At 43.1% G+C, this 23,464-nt stretch overlaps 1 protein-coding gene across 1 annotated transcript in view; it reads left to right on the forward strand.

The window, feature by feature from the left end:
- The window catches only part of LOC129148499 (cyclin-Y-like protein 1), a 28,016-nt gene extending 10,254 nt beyond the window's left edge, over nucleotides 1–17,762 (forward strand). Inside the window, exons 4-9 of the mRNA XM_054713481.1 lie at nucleotides 4,210–4,245; nucleotides 7,092–7,143; nucleotides 9,599–9,718; nucleotides 12,699–12,865; nucleotides 15,859–16,021; nucleotides 17,652–17,762. Coding sequence (XP_054569456.1) covers nucleotides 4,210–4,245; nucleotides 7,092–7,143; nucleotides 9,599–9,718; nucleotides 12,699–12,865; nucleotides 15,859–16,021; nucleotides 17,652–17,762 — 649 coding nt within the window. The remainder of the gene's footprint in view (nucleotides 1–4,209; nucleotides 4,246–7,091; nucleotides 7,144–9,598; nucleotides 9,719–12,698; nucleotides 12,866–15,858; nucleotides 16,022–17,651) is intronic.
- Nucleotides 17,763–23,464: the final 5,702 nt, after the last annotated feature.

Genomic DNA, 23,464 nt, shown 5'->3' on the forward strand with positions numbered 1-23,464 from the left:
GATTATAAAAACTATTCATGGATGAGGGAGGAACCAAGATGGCGGCATAGTTAAACAACTAATCTGCTGCCTCACACAACAATTTCAAAAACACAACTAAAAGACAAAAACGTCTACCACCCAGAACCACGGGAAAGCTGGCTAGTGGAAGACTGACAACTAAGAACAGAAAGGAGCACAATCGCTGAAAAGCTGAGGTACGGAGGCACGCGAATCGGGCCGGCAGCGGGCGGCTGGGTGCACGGCTTTTCTTCAACCCGCAGGGAGACAAGCTCCCGATCACTCTGAAATCCAGTTTCTGGGGACACTCGGGGGACCCAGACACCTACGGGGAGAAGCTGGACTCTCGGCCATTGGGTCGGAAAGTGAGAGTGACTTTTTTGCGGTGGTGCGCCCAGCAATCATTGTTTACTGCGCTGGACCATGGGGCGCAGGGACTTGGAAACGGGAAAGGCAGAGACGGCTGAAGGCAGCCATCGCTGTTGGCCACGCCCCAGCCTAGTGACGCCCTGAGACCCCGCCCAGCCCTGAGGCCCCGCCCTGAGGCCCCGCCCCGCACATTCTACAAACCCGCCCAGGCTCCACACAGCGGCTTTTACATATAAATGGCCTGTTCTGTGGCAGCTTAACCAACTGCAGCTCCAGTCAGACTGCTCCAAAACCGCCCAAGCAAAGGAGGAGAAAACTAGCCCTTGCTGTAGCTCCTGCTGGGGGACACACAGTACACAAGGGTACACCAAGAGTGTCCACCTCAAGTAACTGGGAGGCTGACCCGTTGAACCAATAGGACACCTAGTACACAAAACTACCCTACCAACTCAGGGAAGCAGAGAATATGAGAAGGCAGGGAAACAGATCACAAACCAAAGAAATGGAGGAAAACAAGCGATTGGACATAGAGTTCAAAACCACGGTTATAAGATTTTTCAAGAATTTCATGGAAAAGGCCTATAAATTCCATGAGGACCAACTAGAAATTAAACATACACTGACTGAGATAAAAAATATTATACAGAGACCCAAAAGCAGACTAGAGGATTGCAAGAATCAACTCAAAGATTTGGAATACAAAGAGGCCAAGGACACTCCTCCAGAGAAGCATGAAGAGAAGAGAATTCAGAAAGTTGAAGATAGTGTAAGAAGCCTCTGGGACAACTTCAAGCGAACCAACATCAGAATTATGGGGGTACCAGAAGAAGAGAGAGAGCAAGATGCTGAAAACCTACTTGAAGAAATAATGAACGAAAACTTCCCCCACCTGATGAAAGAAATAGACTTACAAGTCCAGGAAGCACACAGAACCCCAAACAAAAGGAATCCCAAGAGGACCACACCAAGACACATCATAATTAAAATGCCAAGAGCAAAAGACAAAGAGAGAATCTTACAAGCAGCAAGAGAAAAACAGTTAGTTACCTACAAGGGAGCTCCCATACGATTATCAGCTAATTTCTCAACAGAAACCTATGCAGGCCAGACGGGAGTGGCAAGAAATATTCAAAGTGATGAATAGCAGGAACCTACAACCAAGACTACTCTACCCAGCAAAGTTATCATTCAGAATTGAAGGGCAGATAAAGACCTTCACAGATAAGAAAAAGCTAAAGGAGTTCATCACCACCAACCCAGCATTATATGAAATGCTGAAAGGTATTCCTTAAAAAGAGGAAAAAGAAGAAAGATAAAAATTATGAACAACAAATACATATCTATCAACAAGTGAATCTAAAAGTCAAGTGAATTAAAAATCTGAGGAACAGAATAAACTGATAAACTTATTAGAATCAGAGGCATAGAATGGGAGTGGATTAATAATTCTCAGGGGGAAAGGGGTGTCTGTGTGGGGAGTATGGGAAGAGACTGGACAAAAATCATACACCTATGGATAAGGACAGCGGCGGGGGGGGGGGAGGTAAGGGCAGAGGGGGGGTGGGAACTGGGTGGTGGGGAGATATGTGGGGAAAAAGGAGAAACAATTGTAATCTGAACAATAAAGATTCATTTAAAAATAAATAAATAAATAAATAAAAACTATTCATTAAATTCTGTGAGTTCATAGTCCACAATTGGAAACTTTAAAAAAAAAAAACACCCTAATCTGAAACCTTCAAGCTTATTTAAGAGAAAAATAAAACCAAACTTGGATGTAGAGCTTCCTGAATTCCATTGGGGTGGTCCAAGGATCATTATCAGAGTCTCCCTGGGATGTGAGGGTTGACTTTCCAGAACACAGTTTGGGAAATGCTACCTGAAAATAATAAAATCCTCATTTCTAATTTTATTTTTCAGTCCTAAAACATAATTTATTTATAAACTTAATTTTGTCTATATTGTACCACCTTTTTTGCTAATTAAATTATCAGTAACTTCTACGTTATTTAAAAACAGCCAGTTTACAATCATAATGGAAGTTTCTTCTCTCATAACAACAGTTGAGATCAAATTGATTTTCTGCAAAAATTGAGCCCATCTCTCTCTAAAGTCCTGAGTTTTGACACCTGTCTCACAATCACTGAGTCTTTTTCTTCAGTCTGACCACTAAATCTGGGAGTAGAAAACCAGTCCACTCTAGCTGTGTTCCATAGCTTCTTTTGAGTTAGATGATTCTGATGTTACAGTATATAATTCAAGAGTCGTTTTGAATATATACTTTTTTCCTCCAAAATTGTCTAATTTTTGGAAGTACAGTAAGTTTTCATTTGCTCTTATCGAGTTTTGAAAATGATCATTCAGTACATTTACTATTGATAAAATAAAAGTTTAGTGAGAATTTTAATAGAGCTCATTGGCTTTTAGGAATGGTTTTGAAAAAATGTTTATTGTGGGGTAGTAGTGCATTGTTCTCAATGGGATGGGTGAGCCTTATTATAATCACTTAACGCAACATTTATCTAAATGTGTCTCTGAACACGCATTCCACTACTTCTTTCCCAACACACTCTCTCCTCTCACAAGCCTTCTGATAAGCTGAGGAAGGATAGAAGGAATCTTTATATAGAGAAAAGCATCTGGGATTATTTTTATTTTAATCCTAATTCATGTGTCCTCAAACTTTGCTGCACTTTGCCATCACCTGAGAAGCTTTCTGAACAACCCCAGGTCATACCCAATGCCAGATGAATCAGATCAACTCAAGGTGGTAGAAGGCAGTTTGTAAAACTCCTGTGATGATCCGAATGCACAGCCAAGCTTGGGAACCACATTGCCTGGTTAGAGGGTGGGAGAAGGAGAACTGCTTCTCACTCTTGGTGGGACCTTGAGGAAGTCAGTTTTAAGCCTTGATTATCTTCTCTGTAAAATGGGTTGTTGAATTAAATATCATCACAAGTTCATTAGTTTCTTTCACCTTATATGCTTCAAATTCTATGATTTTAAAATCATTTTGAAGATGAAACTGTTTGAAGCACTATAGAAGTGCCCATCTTTGATGCTAACAATGCTACAGGCCTTTCTACAACTGCTAATATTCTATAACCTAGTTATAAAATTCAGATTTGCTTTTCCTCAATTATTTGGAGCTTAATTTTTGACATTTGGGGCAAAGAAGAAAAAGCATATAACTTAATCTACAGCACCCCTTTGTTTCATGTTACACAGCATCTGGGAATAACATAGGGATAATGTAACTTACACAGTATCTGAGCACTTACACCTGCTCATTAAAATTGTATTTAAACTAATTTGGAAATAAATGTTTTTATTACTACACTGTGTATAATTTTACTCCATTGTATTCTTATATTTGCCATTAAATTTTCTTAACAATTATGTAAAAGTGACCTTAAATGATTCAGTTTGGTATAGAGCATTTTATTTATCTTTAGGGGAATGAAGGAAAATAGGTGGGCAAGTGGAAAAACTACTATATGGCTTAAATTTAAGCATGTGTACAAGTAGGTATTACTTGTACAGGATGAAAGGATATATGAGTAGAAAGGCAAATGATAGGGCAAGAGTGTAATAACTTATATGTTGTAATAATCACCCAAAACATGTCTTCTAACAGCATATTCCTTCGCATTTTGGTTTTCCTAATTTTACTAACCGACAAAGAACTGCAACAAGGCAAAAAGTGCTTAGGAGATACTGTTTTGAATGAGGTCTCATGGCTACTAGGCAGATGGGATGGTCTTCCCCCGCCACAACCCTTTTAAAACTTGTCTTTAGACCTGATATAAAGTCAATTGTTACTTTTCCTTTTCTCCACAGCCTGGCACTAGCAATATATTACCACATAAAGAACAGGTGAGTTTTAAAATCAGTGCTGTTATTCTAGCTAATAAACTTACAAGATATAACGTTAGTGTTAGGTTTTAACTATAGATATTATTGGAGTAGGCTATAGTCCTTTTATTACATTTTTGAAGCGAACCTTTTTTTTTTTTTTTTGTCTTAGGACTCCTAATGTTTAAGTTATTGAGGATTCTAAAGAACATTTGTTGATGTGGGCTATATTAATATTTACTGGATTAGAAATTAAAATTGAGAATTTAAAAATAAGTCCCTTGTATGCTAAAACATAGTTTTTAAAGCACTGTTGACATTTTGAGCAGGATACTTCTTTGTTGTGGGGGATTGCCTTGTGCTTTACAGGATGTTCAGCAGCATTCCTGGCCTCTCCTCACTAGATGCCAGTAGCACCCTCTCCCCAGGCCCCATTGTGACAACAAAAAATGTCTCTGCCATGGCTGAATGTTTCCTGGAAGACAGAAACACCCCTGATAGCGAGCTATAGCATTAACATAATTCTTTGCAAAAGAGAATCACTTTCTACAATAAATTGGTCGAATGGAAATTGTGTCACTTATTTACATTTGGCAAATCTCTTTATGTCTGCTTCAACAGAAGACAGCTGATTCTCATGTACACCCTGTCTTCAATCCTTTGTGATTACCTCAGTCATCTCAATAATTTGTTTTGAATAAAAAATATGAAGACCCAGCCTCATGTATCTTTATGGCTAGAAAAGTTTGTATTTTTTAAGCCTTCAGATAATTTTGGATATTCTTTGATACTATACCGGAAGTCCACAGAAGCTGTCTCCTTAAATTAGTTACAATGGTTTTAAATCCTGTCCTTGAACTTGTACTAAGGTCTCTGTTAAATTAGTACCCATGCATACATATTCTATGCTAAATGAATCTCTTACATTGTAAGTAATTTCATAATAACATTATGCATTGGTCATTTGGAAAGTATCAGTTCACATTTCTTGATACAGTATCAAAACTCACTTTTGTTAGTTAGCATCACATAACCAGCAGTCTTCTCAGAAAAACCTTTAGGTATTGAAAAGCTGTTAGGTCACATAAAGGGTACAAGTTTTCCCCAATCTTGATTTTTAGCTTGATAGCTGGAACTGTGCAATTGGCAAGAAATGTATAAGTTATTTTTCTGGAAGTGACAGGCTCACTTTTCAGTCTTGAGAGAATGACACTTGTATTATCAAATAAAAATATTATTCTCTGAAAACAGTAGGGCATTCAGCTCACAACTAATTCCAAGTGCTTTTCCTTAACACAACCACATTTCAGTATGCAGGAGTGCTTAATGCATACTTCCCCTTATTCTAGAGTATAAAAAGAAGATTCAATTTTTAATAACAGTATTCATTGTCATTGCTTTATCAAAGATGTGCTTAAGTAAAGCAGATTTCTTGTCTACAAGTGGCAGTGAAGAGTAGAATGACTACTAGTACAGGGTGGGACCTCTGCCTTGATTCTTGCTCAGAAACCAGTTTTACTGACTTTTGCTTTTATGCAGTCATTGCAAATGTCAGTGTAAATGCAGACAATGCCTTATTATTTCTATACAAACAGTTTTGGCCTTATGGGTCTCCTGAAAATGGTCTAGTGCCGTGGTCAGCAAACTGCAGCTCGCGAACCAAATGTGACTCTTTGGCCCCTTGAGTGTGGCTCTTCCACAAAATACCACGGCCTGGGCGAGTCTATTTTGAAGAAGTAGCGTTAGAAGAAGTTTAAGTTTAAAAAGTTTGGCTCTCTAAAGAAATTTCAGTTGTTGTACTGTTGATATTTGGCTCTGTTGACTAATGAGTTTGCCGTCCACGGGGCTAGTGGAACCAGAGAAGCCTGCAAAACACTCTTGGAGAACCACTCTGTGGAAAATTAAACCTAAAAAAACCCAGAAGACTGGTTTCCTTCACTCAGTTGGTTGGAGCAGCGGTCAGCAAACCACGGCTCGCGAGCCACATGCGGCTCTTTGGCCCGTTGAGTGTTGCTCTTCCACAAAATAGCACGTGCGGGCGCGCATGTAAGGTGTAATTGAAACTTCGTGGCCCACGCACAGAAGTCGGTTGTTGGCCTGGGCGAGTCTATTTTGAAGAAGTGATTCTAACGCCGAGCCACACTCAAGGGGCCAAAGAGCCGCATGTGGCTCTCGAGCCATGGTTTGCCATTAAATTTTGGCATTAAATGTTGGAGCATTGTCCTGTACACCAAAAGGTGGTAGGTTTGACTCCAAGTTAGGGCAGCACATACCTAGGCTGTAGGTTCAATTCTGTAAGGCCACATAGCTAGGTTTCTGGTTCCATCCACAGTTCAGCATGTATAGGAGGCAGCCAATCCATTTTTTTCTCAAATAAATAGAATGGTTACTTTTAAAATACAAAGGCAAATTTTAAATTCAGACTATTGTAAAGAATCAAGAAGAAATATATAATAAGAATATAGTATAGGAAACTAGTTAGAGGAAAAAAAAACAGTGAAAAAACAGGGATCTCATTTTCACATGAAGGATTGCCCACCTCTACTGCTTTATAAAATATTCCTGGGTCTTTCAATGAAAGGTTAGAGGAGTGGCAATTGATTTGGTTGACTAGCATTGCCTATTAGGGAGGGTCAGTGCTTATAAAGGCAGCTCTGGCAGGTCATTATAGAAAAGGTTTCACAGAATTCGATGTGTTGAGTAAAAAGAGGTCATAAAATTCCTACAGGATATAAGAGAAGAATTTGTAGAAGGACTTTCTTTGTTGAAGGTTAAGCTCCCACCAAAATTCTCTCTACTCCCAACAGATGTGTTGCTAATACAACAATTTCTGGATTACTTTTTAAAATCACGTTCTTATTTTCTAGAGATTCAAATAGATCCAAGGACATTTTTGATGAGAGACTCCATCCTGTCACAGTAAGTGCCAGTTGTATTAAGGTTGTCTCTTTCTCTCAGACACTTGTGTTTATTCCATGCTGATTTGCTTTGAAATTAATCACTAGTAGAAAATTACTCTCTCCAGCTTGGAGTTAACATTACCTTCCTTTAAGTTTTCTTCCCCACCCCATGTTGTATCTAATTATTGTGCAAAAGGAATCAATATATATAAAAGCATAAGCGACCATCCAACCGGTAACTATGATGCGCACTGACCATCAGGGGGCAGATGCTCAACACAGGAGCTGGGGAGCTGCTGTGACTTGGCAGCTGTGGTCCTCAGGTGATGCATCCAGAACCAGAGAGGAGGGAGCCCGATTCCAGGGTGCGTAACCTGAGAACTTCCCTCCTGCAATCTGGGACCCTTTGGGGGATGTCAGGGAGCTGGTTTCAGCCCGAGGGACCCCACCTGTGCACAAATCTGTGCACCAGGCCTTTAGTATTATACAATAATCTAGAGGCCCAATGCACAACACTTGTATACTAGGGATGAGTGGTCTCTCAGCCTGACCTGGCCCTTTTGCACTCCAGGAGCCCTTGAGGGATATTGGAGAGCTGGTTTTGGCCTGATCCCCATAGGCAAGGCCGAGGGATCCCACCTGTGCACAAATCCGTGCATCAGGCCTTTAGTCTATAATAATAAAAGGGTAATATGCAAATAAACCAAACAACTGAACAGCCGAATGACCTCCCAGACGACCTTCTGAATGACCACACTATGACATGCACTGGCGCCAGGCCAGCCAAGGTGGGTGCAATGCAATTGGTCAGGGGGCCCCGCAATCACTCCAGGATCGCCCTGCAGAGGGAGGCCCAGGCCACCCGCTGCGAGGTGATCAATTGCCCCAAAGAGGGAGACCCATGCTGGCTGGCGGGGCGATCAATCCGGTGGGTTGGCTCCACAATCGCCCCAATGGCGGAGGCACAGACCATTTGCAGAGCCCCAAGTGGGTGGGCAGAGCCCCACGCCCAATCGCCCTAAAGAGGAAGGCCCAGGCTATCCCCACAGACAGCACTGCGGTGGGTGAGCAGGGCCTCCCTCTGCGGGGTGATCAATCTGGGGTCCCACAATTGATCAACCCACAGAGGGAGGCCCAGCCCACTGACTAGCGATGTGGTGATGGGTGTGCAGGGCCAGCCAGTTATCGCCCCGCAGAGGGAAATTCCAAGCCAGCCAATGATCCCACCCCACACCTGTCACCCACAGAGTGAGGTGTCTGGTGGTGGGGTAGGGGGTGGCAGTGCTGTACTGATGGCAAGCAGTGGCAGCGGCGGGGCACAACCAGCTGCCTGCAGCCGGGGGAAGGAAAGCCCTGATATGCTCTGATCATCAGCCAAGCCTAGGGACCCTACCCGAGGGGTCCCAGATTACAAGAGGGCACAGGCTTGACTGAGGGCCACCCCCCGCCCCAGTGAACAAATTCGAATTTTGTGCACAGGGCCTCTAGTGTTACATAAGAAACTAGAGGCCCCGGTTGGCGACATTCATGTACTGGGGGTGGGGAGGCCCCTAAGCTGGGCCCCTGCCCTTTTGCAGTCTGGGAGCCCTCGGGGGATGTCTGACTGATGGCTTACATCCTTAGTGCTGCTGTGGAGGCAGGGGAGGCTCCTACCACAGCCGCTGAGCTCGCCAGCCATCATCCTGGCTTCTGGCTGAGCAGCATCCGCCCCTCCCCCCTGTGGGAGCACACTGACCACCAAGGGCAGCTCCTGTGTTGAGGCTCTGCTCCTTGGTGGTCAGTGCACATCATAGCGAGTGGTCGTTCCACCATTCAGTAAATTTGCATAAATTTGCATATTACCCTTTTATTATATAGGATATGTCAGTAAGAACTGAGTTTCAGCTTTGTATAATTAGTGAACTAAAGTGGGTCAACATACCCCAAAAAACAAAAATTTATATTTTTAAAAGAAAATTTTCAATAGCATCAAACAATATGAATATTTGTACATAAACCTAATAGATATATCAAGATCTCTAGGAGAAAATTAAACAGCTATTTAAATATTGAATTAATTAGAATGACAAAAATTTTCAAATGTCTTCAGATTTGCTCTATAACAATATGTGGCTGGTGAGCATTGTACACACAGCACAGCCTTAGAGCCCGATGGTTACATTCTCAAAGTTGATTGCAGAGAACTGTGACATGATGACCAACAAGTCCTTGAAGCCTAAAAATAGTTCACATTTAGACAGAATGTTAGAGGGGGAAGGTGGAAAGGAATATATAAATATTCTGAGGTTGTGCCTGTATCTTTAATGAGTGTCAATATTCAATCACTATTGTTTTTTAAGGTCCCATTATTTTATTTAAAAGGCTAAAATACATGTTACCCAATAAAAATTATTTTAATTAGCACATGGGCATAAGTGGAACATGGCTGTTACAAAAGTACTTAATATTTTTCTTCAATGGGTACTTCCTTTCAGGAAGAAAAGGTTCCCGAGGAATTCTTTCATCATAATCCCGATCCCGAATCAATTTACAGATTTATTCGACCTTTTTTCTTTGCCTATAAGGTAACAGCAGGATATGCAATAACAACTTTGGTAAGATAGTTCTTCTTTCAGAAATTTATTAAGGGAAACCTATAAAAGGAAGTAAAATTCACACATTTCAGCTTAATAATCACTATGATTAAAAATGTCCTTGCTTTTCTCACCACAAAACGGTTGCTATTAAAGGCAGCAGGAGAGCGAGATTTCCAATTTCTCCTTCCGGACCTCAGGAGACATAGGCGCAGGCAGTGCACACAGGCACACTTACAAGGTGTGCTGATGGGGCAGGACGGGGGCAATAACAGAGCCTTCTGGGCCCAAGGGAGAGACAGGTTCAGGGTAGGGCTAAGCTGAGTCCCAGGCTGCATTCCCCGGGCAGTTGTAATGTGTGTCCTGACTGAGAACTAGAGCCCTAACTTCGCTGTTCCTGGGATGATGGGTGTTCATCCGTCCTTGCTGTCCTCTTGTGACTCCTGTGATGTTGCCAGGATTCTAGTGCCAGTAGGACCTGAAAGGACGTTGCTGGTTGCCTGTTCGGCTACAGCTGTGTAAGGACTTTTGTGTCATTCATCCAGGATTCCTGTGGAAAGAGTATCATTTGGAATGAGTGGTCCATTCTAGTGAGAAGGAATGGGGATTGTATCACTCCTGCCTCAGGCAATCCTAAAGGGGAAAGTCTCCTGCTTGGTGTGAGGGAAGAGTACTTAGGTCAGCTACTTTAGAGAGGTGATCAGAAAGAGCCTCTGTAAAGAGAGGACATCTGAACACTGACCTGACTGAACTGAGGAAGATGAGGAGCTCTGGTGTATGTGCAGATGGAACAAGTGCCAGATTCAGAGACGGGAACTTATACTTGGTATTTGAGTAAGAGTGAGGTATGGCCAGTGTGGTCAGAGTGTCAAATGAGGAAAAGAAGGTAGGGCATGAGGGCCAGGAGGGCACGTGCCATCTGATTGGGCCTTTCAGCTTGCAGGCCATGGGAGGAAGTGACATTTTTATTTGTTTGGTGGAAACCCTTTGGCAGAGTTGAGCAGGGTGGGGAAGTGCTCTTGATTAAAAAGGCTATTCTGGCTGCTTTGGGGAGAAAGACTGTAGCTGGGAGTCTGAGTGGAGAGTGAGAAATCAGGAGGCAATAACAGTGACACAGGTGGGAAGTGAAATAGATTAGAAAGCGATCTGACTACCAGTGACAGGCAGAGATAACAAGAATTGCTCACAGATTGCAGCAGGTTAACTCAATTGGAAGTCTTTGGCCAAGCACCTAGGCAAATGGCAGTGCCCCCATGACATTAAGGAATGTGTGAGGAGTGAGGAGCTGCGGTGAAGAGCTCTGGTTTGTATGTGCAAACGCACCGATGACCTTAGCAATAGTAGTTTCAGTCTAGTGACAGTGTTGGGGGCAGACTACAGAGGGTGAAGGTGAGAGTGGGAGATGAGAAGCAGCATCAAGGGCATTCACTGTGAGCAAACAGAGAAGAAGCATCCTAGGGGTTGTGGCGGGTGGGATGGATACCATATAAAGACATTCATATTGTGGGGAGTGTCTGGGCCACAGGGAAGTGTTCAAAAGGAGGTAATTGTGGGAGGTGTTCTTCAGAAGTGGGATGGGATTGATTTCACTGCTAGAAGAGTTTCAGTGAGAAGAGAAATCTCAGTTCCAATGACACCAGAGGGCAAGTGGTATAAATGAATGATTAATGGCACATACCAAGTCTACAGTAAAGATTGCAGGAAGTTGAGTGATTTCCAATGTTGTATATGTATCTAATTATTCCCAGAAAGTTGACCGTTGAATCTTGTAAGGAGGGTCATTCATAGGATATCTGAGAGCATTTAGCTTTGGGAGATTGGTGCAAACTTTCACTAATAACACATTATGTTCAATAACCGTTTGCTTTCTAAAATACAGCTGGGTTTGAAGACCTTTGACTAATGTGAGTTGTCCATTTGAGATTATCTGATAACCTCAGACAGTCAACATACTCTTCTTCAAAGAACCCTTTGACGTAACAACAAATCACAGCTTGCCTCTATAATCTTTGCTTAGCTGTTACCTTCACCCAGTTCTTTGTAGAATAGACATGTAATACATGTGAGGAAATCATGAGACCTCATCAGCTACCTGGCAGATTTAGAAGAGAACCAGGGAGACAGAGACTGGCAGCTCTGCTACCACCTGAAACCAACAGAACTGACTAAGCTTCAGGTTGTGTAAGACAGAGATGGATTTCACAGAATCATGATGGATATGTGAGGCTTAGGAGACATAAAAGGACTACCCTTGGTGTGCATGTGTGTTTCTTACAAAGGCACTAAATCCAGGAATACTTGACAGTTGTAGAGACCTGCCTCAGACACACCTGTTTGCACTGCCTGTCCTGCTGCACCACACAGCAGCCACTGGGGGTGCTGTCTTTAAAATTTTTTTTAACCTTTTGCACTCGGATGTCAAGGTTAAAATTACTCTTTGAATGTATCAATAATTTGAAATATAAAAAAATCCCAATAAATAAGTTTGTATGAAAAGAAACTCCAGTTTTTTATTCTACTGTCGCGCTTTGTAAAATCTGGGGTATTTAAAAAATTAAATCCCGAGTAGAAAAAAGGAACTGAGAAAAAAGCAAGCGAGTGCAAAGGGTTAATCCTTACCAGAGGATATGTTTTCCATTGATTTTCAGAGAAAGTAGAAAAGAGATGGGAGGAGAGGAAAAAAAGAGAGAGAGAGAGAGAATGAATCATCAGTATGAGAGAGAGACATCTGTTGATTGCCTCCCGCATGAGTCCTGACTGGGGCCAAGAGTTGGACCAGAGACTCTTTGGTGAGCAGGCTGTAAATTCACCTGGAAAGTAGGCAATAAAAGTATCTGATTTGCAACTGTTTCTTGGCCTCTGGCTTTTGCTGACCAAGCAGTCTCTCTAGAACCTAAGAATAAAAGGCATGTCAAAAACTGATGAAATCTGTCATTCCTGAAAGTTCTTATCACAGCACTTAAACTGAACTAGAATCAAAGACCAGTGTTCTACTTTGCAGGTTTACATAGAAAGACTTTTAATTTATGCTGAAATCGACCTTTGCCCATTTAACTGGAAACGCATTGTTTTGGAAGCGATTATTCAGGCCTACAAGTATCTGCACGATCTGGCTATATGGAATACTCACTTCACCCGATTGCTAAGGGGCATTACAATCAAGGACTTGTGAGTTTGCAAGGTTTTGATGAAGTTTCTAACCATTTTCGAATACCTTATTTGCCCCCATAAAATTTACAAAATAAATATTTTGAAAGGTTACATTGTGCAGAGGACTGAACTAGGCATAAAATTACATATATTTTTCTATCCACATTTGCTATAAACATTTCATACTCCTCCTCATTAATTAGTATGCCTTCATGTGTTATTATTGTAATAATCTGTGTGATAATTTGGTATATTTCTCTGGTAGCAAACTTTGTAGAAGCTCACATCCAAAAACAACAGTAATGTAAATATTTTCATGGCTTCCTTAATGCTGTCTACCAGTTTAGGTCTTTTATTTACCCCTTTTAAAATTTCATTTATTTTCAATAAGACTTTACATTCAATATCTATATGTAAAAGCCTAAGGGACCGGCTGCCAGCCAGTAGTTATGACATGCACTGACCACGTCACCAGGGGGAAGACCCTTAATGCAGGAGCGAAAACCATAGGCATGGAAACATGGAACAGACTCATGAATCTCAGAAACAAGGGGAGGACGGGAAGAGATTAACCAAAGTTCTTATATTCATACTAGAGGCCCAGTGAACAGATTCGTGCACCAGTGGGGTCCCTCCACCTGGCCTGCGGGGATCGGGTCAAAACTGGCTCTCTAACATACCTGAGGGGTCCCAGATTGCGAAAGAACACAAATCTGTGCACTAGGCCTATAGTTATTTTATATTAATCTCAGGTGTACAGCATAATGGTTAAAAAACCAGGTGCTTTGCAAAGTGTTTTCCACAATATTTTTAGTACTGACCTGACACCATGCATAATTATTGCAGTATTATTGACTCTCCTTACTATGGCATAATTTATATCCCCATAACTGCATTGCAATTGCCAATCTGTACTTCTCAATTTCTTCACCTTCTTCACCCAGCCCCCCAAACCTCTTCTCCTCTGACAACCATCAAAATGTTCCCTTTACCTATGAGTCTGCTTCTGTTTTTGTTCATTTATATTGCTTTTTAGTGAAATCACATGTTATTTATATTTCTCTGACTGACTTATTTCACTAACATAATACCCTCTAGGTCCATCTGTTCTCTCGCAAATGGAAGGATTTTATTCTTTTTTATGGATGAGTAATGCTATTCCACTGCTATTTTATCCACTCATCAGTTAATGGGCATTTGAGTTGCTTCTACAGCTTGAGGATTGTAAATAATACTGCACTGAACATAGGGTGCATATATTCTTTCAAATTAGTGTCTTGGTTTTCTTCGGATATATACTCAGGGTAGAATCACTGAGTCATAAGGCAGTTCCATTTTTAATTTTTGAGGAACTTCCATACTGTTTTCCACAGTGTCTGTACCAGTATACATTGCCACCAAAAGTGGTTTCCCTTTTCTCCACATCCTTATCAACACTTGCTGTTTGTTGATTTATTAATGATAGCCATTTTGACAGGTGTGAGTATATCTCATTGTGGTTTTAATTTGCATCTCACTGATGATCAGTGATGTTAAGCTTCTTTTCATGTATATCAGCCATCTGTATGCTCTCTTTGGAGAAGTGTCTGTTCAGGCCCTCTGTCCATTTTTTAATTAAATTGTTTGTATTTTTGGTTTTGGGCTGTATATGATTTTTATAAGGTATTGAGTTATATATGTTTTTTATAAATTTTGAATATTAAACCCCTTATTAGATATATCATTGTCAAATACATTTTCCTGTCAGTGGATTGTCTTTTTATTTTGTTGATGTTTTCTTTTGCTATACTAAAATTATTAGTTTGATGTAGTCCCATTTCTTTATTTTTTATTTTATTTCACTTGCACAGGGTAATCTATCAGCAAAACACTAAGAAATATTCCAGATTTTAGTGCCTATGTTTTTTTCTATGAGTTTTATGGTTTTGACTCTTACATTTAAGTTAATAATCCATTTTGAGTCTATTTTTGTATGTGGTGTAAGAAGTGGTCTAACTTCATTTTTTGAATGTATCTGTCCAATTTACCCAACATCATTTATTTAATAGACTGTCTTTATACCATTGAATCAAGTCTCCTCTCTTGTCAAATAGTAATTAACCATACAGGTATGGGGTTATTTCTGGATTTTCTATTTTGTTCCATTGATCTATGTTTGTTTTTATGTTAGTACCATGCTCTTTTGATTACTATAGCCTTGTAGTAGAGTTTGATAGCAGGTAGTGTGATACCTCCAACCTGTTTAGTTTTTCTCTCAACTGCTGTGACTGTTTAGAGTCTTTTGTGGGTCTGTATAAAACTTTGGATTATTTGTTCTACTTCTGTAAAAGATGCATTGGCATCTTGATAGGAGTTTCATTGAAATAGATTATTTGAGGTAATATGGACATTTTAAAGGTGTTAATGCTTCCTGACCATGAGCTTTGTATATGTTTCCATTTATTTGTCTCTTCCTCAACTTCTTTTTTGGTGTCTGATAATTTTCCAAGAGTTTTCCCCTCAGAGATAATAGTAGTGGCTCTGAATGGACCCATTTGTTGCTGCGGTGATGTGCCCAATCCTTTTGTTGTCACATCTCTACTTTACTAATCCCTTTCCTGTTATCAGCCTGATGGAAATGTCTGCAAGTTCTTCAGGGCTAAGAAACAGCATACATCATTCCTTCCATCTGAACACTAGAGTGGGGCCCTGTGAGTGAGCAAGGAGAATCAACCTATAGCTACACTAACGGGACTCTGATAATCGAGCCCCTACCCAACAGCAGTTGTGCACAAGAGACATAACCTCCTTCCCTGTGCCCCAAACTCAAAGTCCTGGGAGGCAAAAGGGACCGCGAATTGTTGAACCTTGTTTGCCTGTTTGAACATTAGTGTATTAGCCCAGCTGGGTAGCCTTTATTTGTTTCAAAACTAAACTCAGAGCCAACCTAGTAGCTTAGAATGACAATTTTGAAGAGAACCAAGTTGACTAAAATTGCCCTCTGGTGGTTTTGTGTTTTCCTTTTCCCCCAGAAATGAGTTGGAAAGGCAGTACATATGTCTACTGCGGTTTCATCTTTATGTTTCTGCCAGTGTCTATGCCCAATACTATTTTGACCTTCGGTCTTTAGCAAGTGACCATGGACTGCCTATTGCACTTGCTCCTCTTCAAAAAGAAAGAGCACTGAACCTAGAGGTAAGGCTGTGGATTCACAAAGTGGGGTTTGCTGCCAGACACAAAAGCCAATATCTGTGGGTAAATCATATTATGTAGTATTAGGAAAATGAAAAGCTGTTTTAACTAGAACATTGAATAAGACTTATTAACTCTTTCACATCATATTAGCGGTATTTTTTATGGTGTGTATAAGAATCCCATATTATAAAAATTATCTTTTCTGTGACCATGATTCAGAATAATTTAAATCCATTTTAAACTTTGATGATTTTTTTTGAATCTGTATTCTATTTTCTAGCCATATATGAATAATTTCTTTAAATTGTGTCGCTAATCATATCTACAACCATATTCTACTTATCACTCCTAACTCAGTTTGCAAATTCATGTCTTTTCTGTATAGATCACAGTTCAGTACCTTTAGTTTGTTAGACAAAACTAACCTCAGAGAGTGACACTTAGATCATAGAATATATACTTCAAACACTGGGTGTAGAAAGTATATGGGTTTTCAATGGCAATTGTAAAGTATGTGCAACAAAGTAATATTTATGGATTATGAATTCTGGGGAGTATACCACAAAATTACAACTGAAATGGACAGTTTCTATGGTACTTTAATGGTCCTTTAGAATAAGATGTACTTCTACCATAATGTGCAACTGAAATAGAACCTTTATGGTGCTTCAATCACTAGACCTTTCCTATATTTCAGTAAAATTCAGAACTTGCCTGCTTCATTAAAATTTGCTTAGAGTAAATTCTAACTAATAAAGATTGGATAGAATGTAAATAGCTAAGTAAACAATGACTTTTCCCAACTGTATCTATACTAATAAAAAATATGCTAATTAGCTAATTAGCCCGGGAGACCTTCCGGACAAAGCTATGGTGGTGGGGCTGAGGCAGAGGCGGTTAGGGGCAATCAGGCTGGCAGGGGGAGGGGAGAGTGGGGAAGTTGGGAGCTATCAGGCCAGCATTGGGGGCAGTTGGGGGTGAGCAGGCTGGCAGGGGGAACATTTGGGGGCAAGAAGGCTGGTGGGGGGGCAGTTGGGGTGAGCTGGCTAGCAGGGGGGCAATTGGGGGCTATCAGGCCAGCAGGGGACAGTTAGGGGTGATCAGGCTGGCAGGCAGAGTGGTTAGGGGCAACAGGCAGGCAGGCAGGTGAGTGGTTAGGAGCCAGTGGTCCCAGATTGCGAGAGGGATGTCTGACTGCTGGTTTAGAGTCCGACATTCCCCCAAGGAGTCCCAGATTGGAGAAGTTATAGGCTGGGATGAGGGACAACCCCCCCCCCCCCCCGCGTGCACAAATTTAGTGCACCGGGCCACTAGTGTTTATTATATTTAAGGAACCAAGTGTACAGACAACAGATGGTATTATTGTTAGGACACTGTCACACCTTTGACATCTTGGAAAAAACCCAAAATTTAAAAAATTCTAAGTTCCCCTTTGCTCTGTCAATCTAATCAGAGTCCCTAAACTACTTAACTTTGTGAATGAACATAAAATAGAAGTGTAGACCACAGCTCTCCGGAGAAGCAGTAACTATAATCCATGTAAAGAAGTAGGAATGTGTGGCTTTCTCTGTGAAGGCTGCAACTCTTTTATTTTGAATGTCCCTGTGCTCTATCTCATTTCTCCTCCTAGGCCATTTCCAAATATTGTGAGAACAAAAACCTGTGCAAGGTGGCCATAAAAAAATCTGGCAGCTGTGATAACCTTACTAATGTGCAATATGCCAATGCCATCTTATCTTAAGGAGGAATGAGGGCTGTGACATGATGAGCCCCTCATCTGAAAGGACTAGAGAAGAATTACCGCTCCTGCTCCAATCCCAGCTAAGTTATTTCCTTTTAAGGGGGATTTAAGGGTATTGACATAATGAGTTTCTCACTGACCAAAACAACGACTGTTGAAATATAATTTTTCTTGTTCCAGCAAGTTTAGTATTTCCTCTTTTTTAAAAAAAATGAAGGGTTTCAAACCTTATGAGGATCATTTTTAGCCTGTACTTAATTTATGAGCCTTAATATTTTTTATTTCCCTTTTAATTATTTTAATTATCAGAGGATATTACATTTGTTTAATTTTGTTTTCATTTTTGGATAAAAAGGAAATGTCTGTTAAACTTTTAAAAAAGTTCTAGTTAACCTTCCCCTTGACATTTTCTTTTGAGCTTTGGTACTCTCATTTAAAAGTTTAAAGTACCTATTTCTGTATACTACTAGTATAGTTTCAAATGCTTTAATGTTTACTTTAATAATGTGGGACATTGATTTTTTTACAATAGAAAATTCCTTAAATATTTTTATTGCTTCCTAGAGCAAAATGGGTACTTTTTTTCTCATTATGTGCTGTTTCCTTTCCTCCTGAACCTTTTGGACATTGTTACTTTATATGAATTACTTTAAAGTAATTTTAATTATGAGTTTTCATTTCAGTTTTTCTTACTTTGTAGATTTCTCTTTCTTTTTAATTGATGTTAGAGGGAAAGGAAGGGAGAAGGAAAGAAATGGAGAGAAATGTGGATATGAGAGAAATATCTATCAGTTGCCTCCCATCCAGTGTCTGAGACTGGGGATCAAACCTGGCACCTGGGTACGTGCCCTGACTGGTCACCGAATCCTGGACCCTTTGGTGCCGGGGAAGACACTCCAATCCACTGAGCCATCTGGCCAGGGTGAAGGTTTCTCTTTCAAAGAAACTAAATAACAACTATTCTCATTATAAAAATCATATATTCTGTGCTCTTTAGCCTTTGAAAATTCTTGTGTAACTGGCCTTAAAACTGCCACAATGAACTAGTAACGTGGAGATTTCTGGTGGTACAGAAGTTGGATTCAAAGGGTGGCTGTTCTGTATTACTTTCCAGGACCTCTTTGCTAGCAGATAGTTCCAAGGGCTTATATTGAATAAGTGACTTACTCTACCTATAACGCATGCCGTTAGCTATCATGTCTAGAAATTGTTTTTAAAGAAATTAGACAAACAATTTCTAGAAAGTAAATTTTCATTGTTTGTGATCTATATCTTGCTTTCCCTATAGGACTGAATGTGATTCACGATTGCCTTTTTGAGTTAAAATGAGTCTGTGATGTCAGCATTTTCTCTCCTTCCTCTGCAGTTACAATGGCCAATTCTAATAGCACATTAGCAAGGAAGAATTTTTAAAATTTGACCAGTTCCATGATGTTTCTTCTTGAGGCTTTTCAAGCATAACCTTTCAATTTAACATGTTTAGAGTTGATAATACAGTTGAAGGAAGTGAGTAGAAAATATTCATTAGGATGACAGTTAAAAGTGTCAGTAAGATTGGATTCAAATATTTTCCAGGTTTTACTGGGTTGCAAGTAAGCATATTTAATATTTCATTAGTTATCAAAATGTTGGCAGGAATAGTTGAAGTAATTAAAATTTTTGTAAAGTTTAGATGCTTAAAGCAAGTCTCTATATTAAAAAGTAAGGAAATAGTAAGATATTTTATTGTAAATTTTTAGTATCTTAGTATATACTGCATACTTACTGTGGACAGTGCTCTAAGTTCCACAGTGATAGGTTAAATGGCTTAATAATACATTAATTTTGCGGACCCCCAGCTCCTTGCAATCAATACCAGGAGCGAACCCCCACTCTCTGCGATCTATCCCAGGCTCCGCTCCTGCCCAGGGCCGAAAGCCTTCTGGGGAAGCTTTTGGGTTTGTGCAGGAGCGGATGCCAGCTCCCTGCGATCAATCGCATGAGCGGACCCCAGCTCTCTGCGATCCATCACAGGATCCTCTCCTGCCCAAGGCTGAAATCCTCCAGGGGAAGCTTTCTGCCTTGGGCAGGAGTGATCCATCACAGAAGCAGATCCCAAGCTCCCTGCGATCGATTGCAGGCTACACTTTTGCGTCTGCTGGAGGATACGGCCTTGGGTAGGAGCAGACCACCAGCTCCCTGTGATGGATTGCAGGCTCTGCTGTAACCCAAGGCCGAAAGCCTCCTTGGGAAGCTTTCAACCTTGGGCATGAGCAGAACCCCAGCTCCCTGCGATCAATCATAGGAGCGGACCCCAAGCTCCCTGAGATCGATCGCAGGACCGGACTGCCACTGCCTGCAATTGATCGAAGGCTCCGCTTCTGCCCAACGCCAAAAGCCTTTGGCAAAGACTTTTGAACTAGGGCAGGAGCGGACCTCCAGCTCTATGCAATCGATCACAAGAGTGGATCCCCACCTCCCTGCCATCGATCACAGGCGGCTTTTAGCGTTAGGCAGGAGTGGACCCCAAGTTCCCTGTAATCAATAGCAGGAGCAGACACCCGCTCCCTGCGATCGATTGCAGGCTCCGCTGCTGCCTCCGGCGGAGGCTTTCAGCCTTGGGCAGTAGCGGACGCCCACTTCCCTATGATTAATCGCAGGAGAGGACCCCCAGTGCTCTCTGATCGATTGCAGGAGCGGACCCCCAGTCCCTGCAATTGAAGGCAGGCTCCGCTCCTACCCAAGGCCTAAAGCATTAGCCAGAGGCTTTCATCCATGGGCAGTAGCGGACCCCCAGCTCCCTGTTATTAATCACAGGAATTTACCTGCGCTCCGTGTGATCGATCACTGACTCCGCTCCTGAAATTGATGGCAGAGAGCAGGTGTCTTCTCCTGTGATCGATCGCAGGGAGATTGGGGTCCGCTCCTACCCAAGACCAAAATCCAACTGGGAACAATCGTAGCTTCCTGGGGGTCTGCTCCTAAAATTGATCGCAGGGAGCTGGGGGTCCGCTCCTGCCCAAGGCTGATAGCCTCCTGGGTAAACATTTGGCTATGGGCAAGATCGGACCCCCAAATAACTGCATTCGACCATAGGAGTGGACCGCAGCTCTCTGCGATTGATCACAGGCATTGCTCTTGCAAAGGCGGAAAGCCTACAGGGGAAGTTTTGGCCTTGGGCAAGAGTGGACCCTCAGCTCCATGTGATCAATTGCAGGCTTTGCTCCTCCCAAAGCCAAGAGCACCAGGGGAAGTTTTCAGCCTTAGGCAGGAGCAGACCCCCAGCTCCCTGCGATCGATCACAGGAGCAGATCCCTGCTCCTTCAATCAATCACGGGCTCCGCTCCTTCCCAAGGCCAAAAGCCTTTGGGGAAGCATTCAGGCATGGGCCAGAGTAGACCCCAACTCCCTGTGATCAGTCACAGGAATGGGCCTGCGCTCCCTGCTATCAATCTCAGGTCCGCTCATGCGATTGTTCGCAGAGATCGGGTGTTTTCTCCTGCGATCGATCTAAGGGAGAATGGAGTCCGCTCCTCTCAAGGCAGAAAGCCACCTGGACACGATCGTAGGGAGCTGGGGGTTGACTCCTGTGATCGTTTGCAGAGAGCTGGGGGTCCGCTCCTGCCCAAGGCCGAAAGCCTCCTGAGTAACATTTGGCCATGGACAAGACCCGAACCCCAAAATCCTGTGATCGATCATAGGAGTGGACCACCACTCTCTGCATTTGATCACAGGCTCTGCTCCTGCAAAGGCGGAAAGCCTACGGGGGAAGTTTCGGCCTTGGGCAAGAGCGGACCCCCAGCTCCCTGTGATCGATCGCAGGAGCGGACCCCCAGCTCCCTACAATCAATCGCAGGAGTGGACCCCAGCTCCTCAATCAATAGCTGGCTCCGTGCCTGCCCAACGCCAAAAGCCTTTGGGGAAGCATTCAACCATTGGCCAGAGCGGACACCCAGCTCCCTGTGATCCATCACAGGCTCCACTCTTGCCAAAGGCCAAAAGCTTCTGGGGGAATTTTTGGCCATGGGCAGGAGCGGACCCCAAACTCCCTGCCATCAATCGCAGGTTCCGCTCCTGCCAAAGGCCGAAAGCTTTTGGCAGAGACTTTAACCCTTAAGCAGGAGCGGATTACCAGCTACCTGAGATCAATCGCAGGAGCAGACCCCCAGCTCCCTGAGATCAATCGCAAGAGCAGACCCCCGCTGCCATAAATTGATTGAAGGTTCTGCTTCTGTCCAACGCCTAAATCCTCTGGCGAAGGCTTTCGACCATGGGAAGGAGCAGACCTCTAGCTCCATGTTACGGATCGCAGGAGTGGATCCAACCTCCCTGCCATCGATCACAGGCGGCTTTTAGCCTTGGGCTGGAATGGACCCCAAGTTACCATTGATCAATAGCAGGAGCGGACACACACTCCCTGTGATCGATTGCAGGCTGACCTCATGCCTCAGTCGGAAGCTTTCGACCTTGAGCAGGAACGGACTCCCAGCTCCCTACGATCAGTCGCAGGAGAGGACCCCATGCGCTCTGTGATCAATCGCAGGAGTAGACTCCCACTCCGTGCAATCGAAGGCAGGCTCCGCTCCTCCTCAAGGCCTAAAGCGTTCGCCGGAGGCTTTCAGCTATGGGCAGTTGTGGACCCCCAACTCCCTCTGATCAGTCACAGGAATGGACCTGCGCTCCTTGCGATTGATCTCAAGCTCCACTCTTGGGATTGATCGCAGAGATCGGGTGTTTTCTCCTGCGATCGATCGCAGGGAGAATGGAGTCCGCTCCTCCCAAGGCAAAAAGCTACCGGGACATGATCGCAAGAGGCTGGGGGTTGACACTTGCGATCGATTGCAGAGAGCTGGGGTCCGCTCCTGCCCAAGGTTGAAAGCCTCCGCCAGAGGCATTCGACCTTGGGCAAAAGCAGAGCATGCCATTGATTACAGGGAGCAGTTATCCGCTCCTAAGATAGAACGCAGAGAGCTGGGTGTCTGTTCCTGTGATTGATCGCAGGGAGCTGAGGGTCTGCTCCTATAATTAATCGCAGGGAGCTGGTGGTCCGCTCCTGCCCAAGGCCGAAAGCCTCCTGGGTAAGTATTTGGCCATGAGCAAGATCGGACCCCCAACTCCCTGCGATCGATCATAGGAGCGGACCCCCACTCTGTGCAATCGATCACAGGCTCTGATCCTGCCAAATACGGAGAGCCTATGGGGGAAGATTTGTCCTTGGGCAAGAGTGGACCCCCAGCACCCAGCGATCAATCACAGTCTTCCCTCCTGCCCAAGGCCGAAAGCCCCCCGGGGAAGTTTTCAAGCTTGGGCATGAGCGGACCCCCAGCTTCCTGTTGTCAATCACAGGAATGGAACTGCGCTCCCTGCGATCGATCTCAGACTCCACTCCTGTAATTGATGGAAGAGAGCAGGTATCCTCGCCTGTGATCGATCGCATATAGATTGGGGTCCGCTCCTACCCAAGGCCAAAAGCCACCTGGGAATGATCGCAGGGAGCTGGGGGTCTGCTCCTGCGATTGATTGCAGGGATTTAGGGGTCCGCTCCTGCCGCTGCCTGCTATACATGGCAGGGAGCTGGGGATCTGCTCCTCTGATCGATCCCAGGGAGCTGGGGGTCCACTCCTTCCTAAGGCCAAAAGGCTCCGAGAGAGGCAGGAGTGGAGCCAGCGATCGATTTCAGAGATCTGGGGGTCTGCTCCTGTGTTCGATCCCAGGGAGATGGG

This window comes from Eptesicus fuscus, unplaced genomic scaffold (genome assembly GCF_027574615.1).
Source record: "Eptesicus fuscus isolate TK198812 unplaced genomic scaffold, DD_ASM_mEF_20220401 scaffold_64, whole genome shotgun sequence".
Classification (NCBI taxonomy): Eukaryota; Metazoa; Chordata; class Mammalia; order Chiroptera; family Vespertilionidae; genus Eptesicus; species Eptesicus fuscus.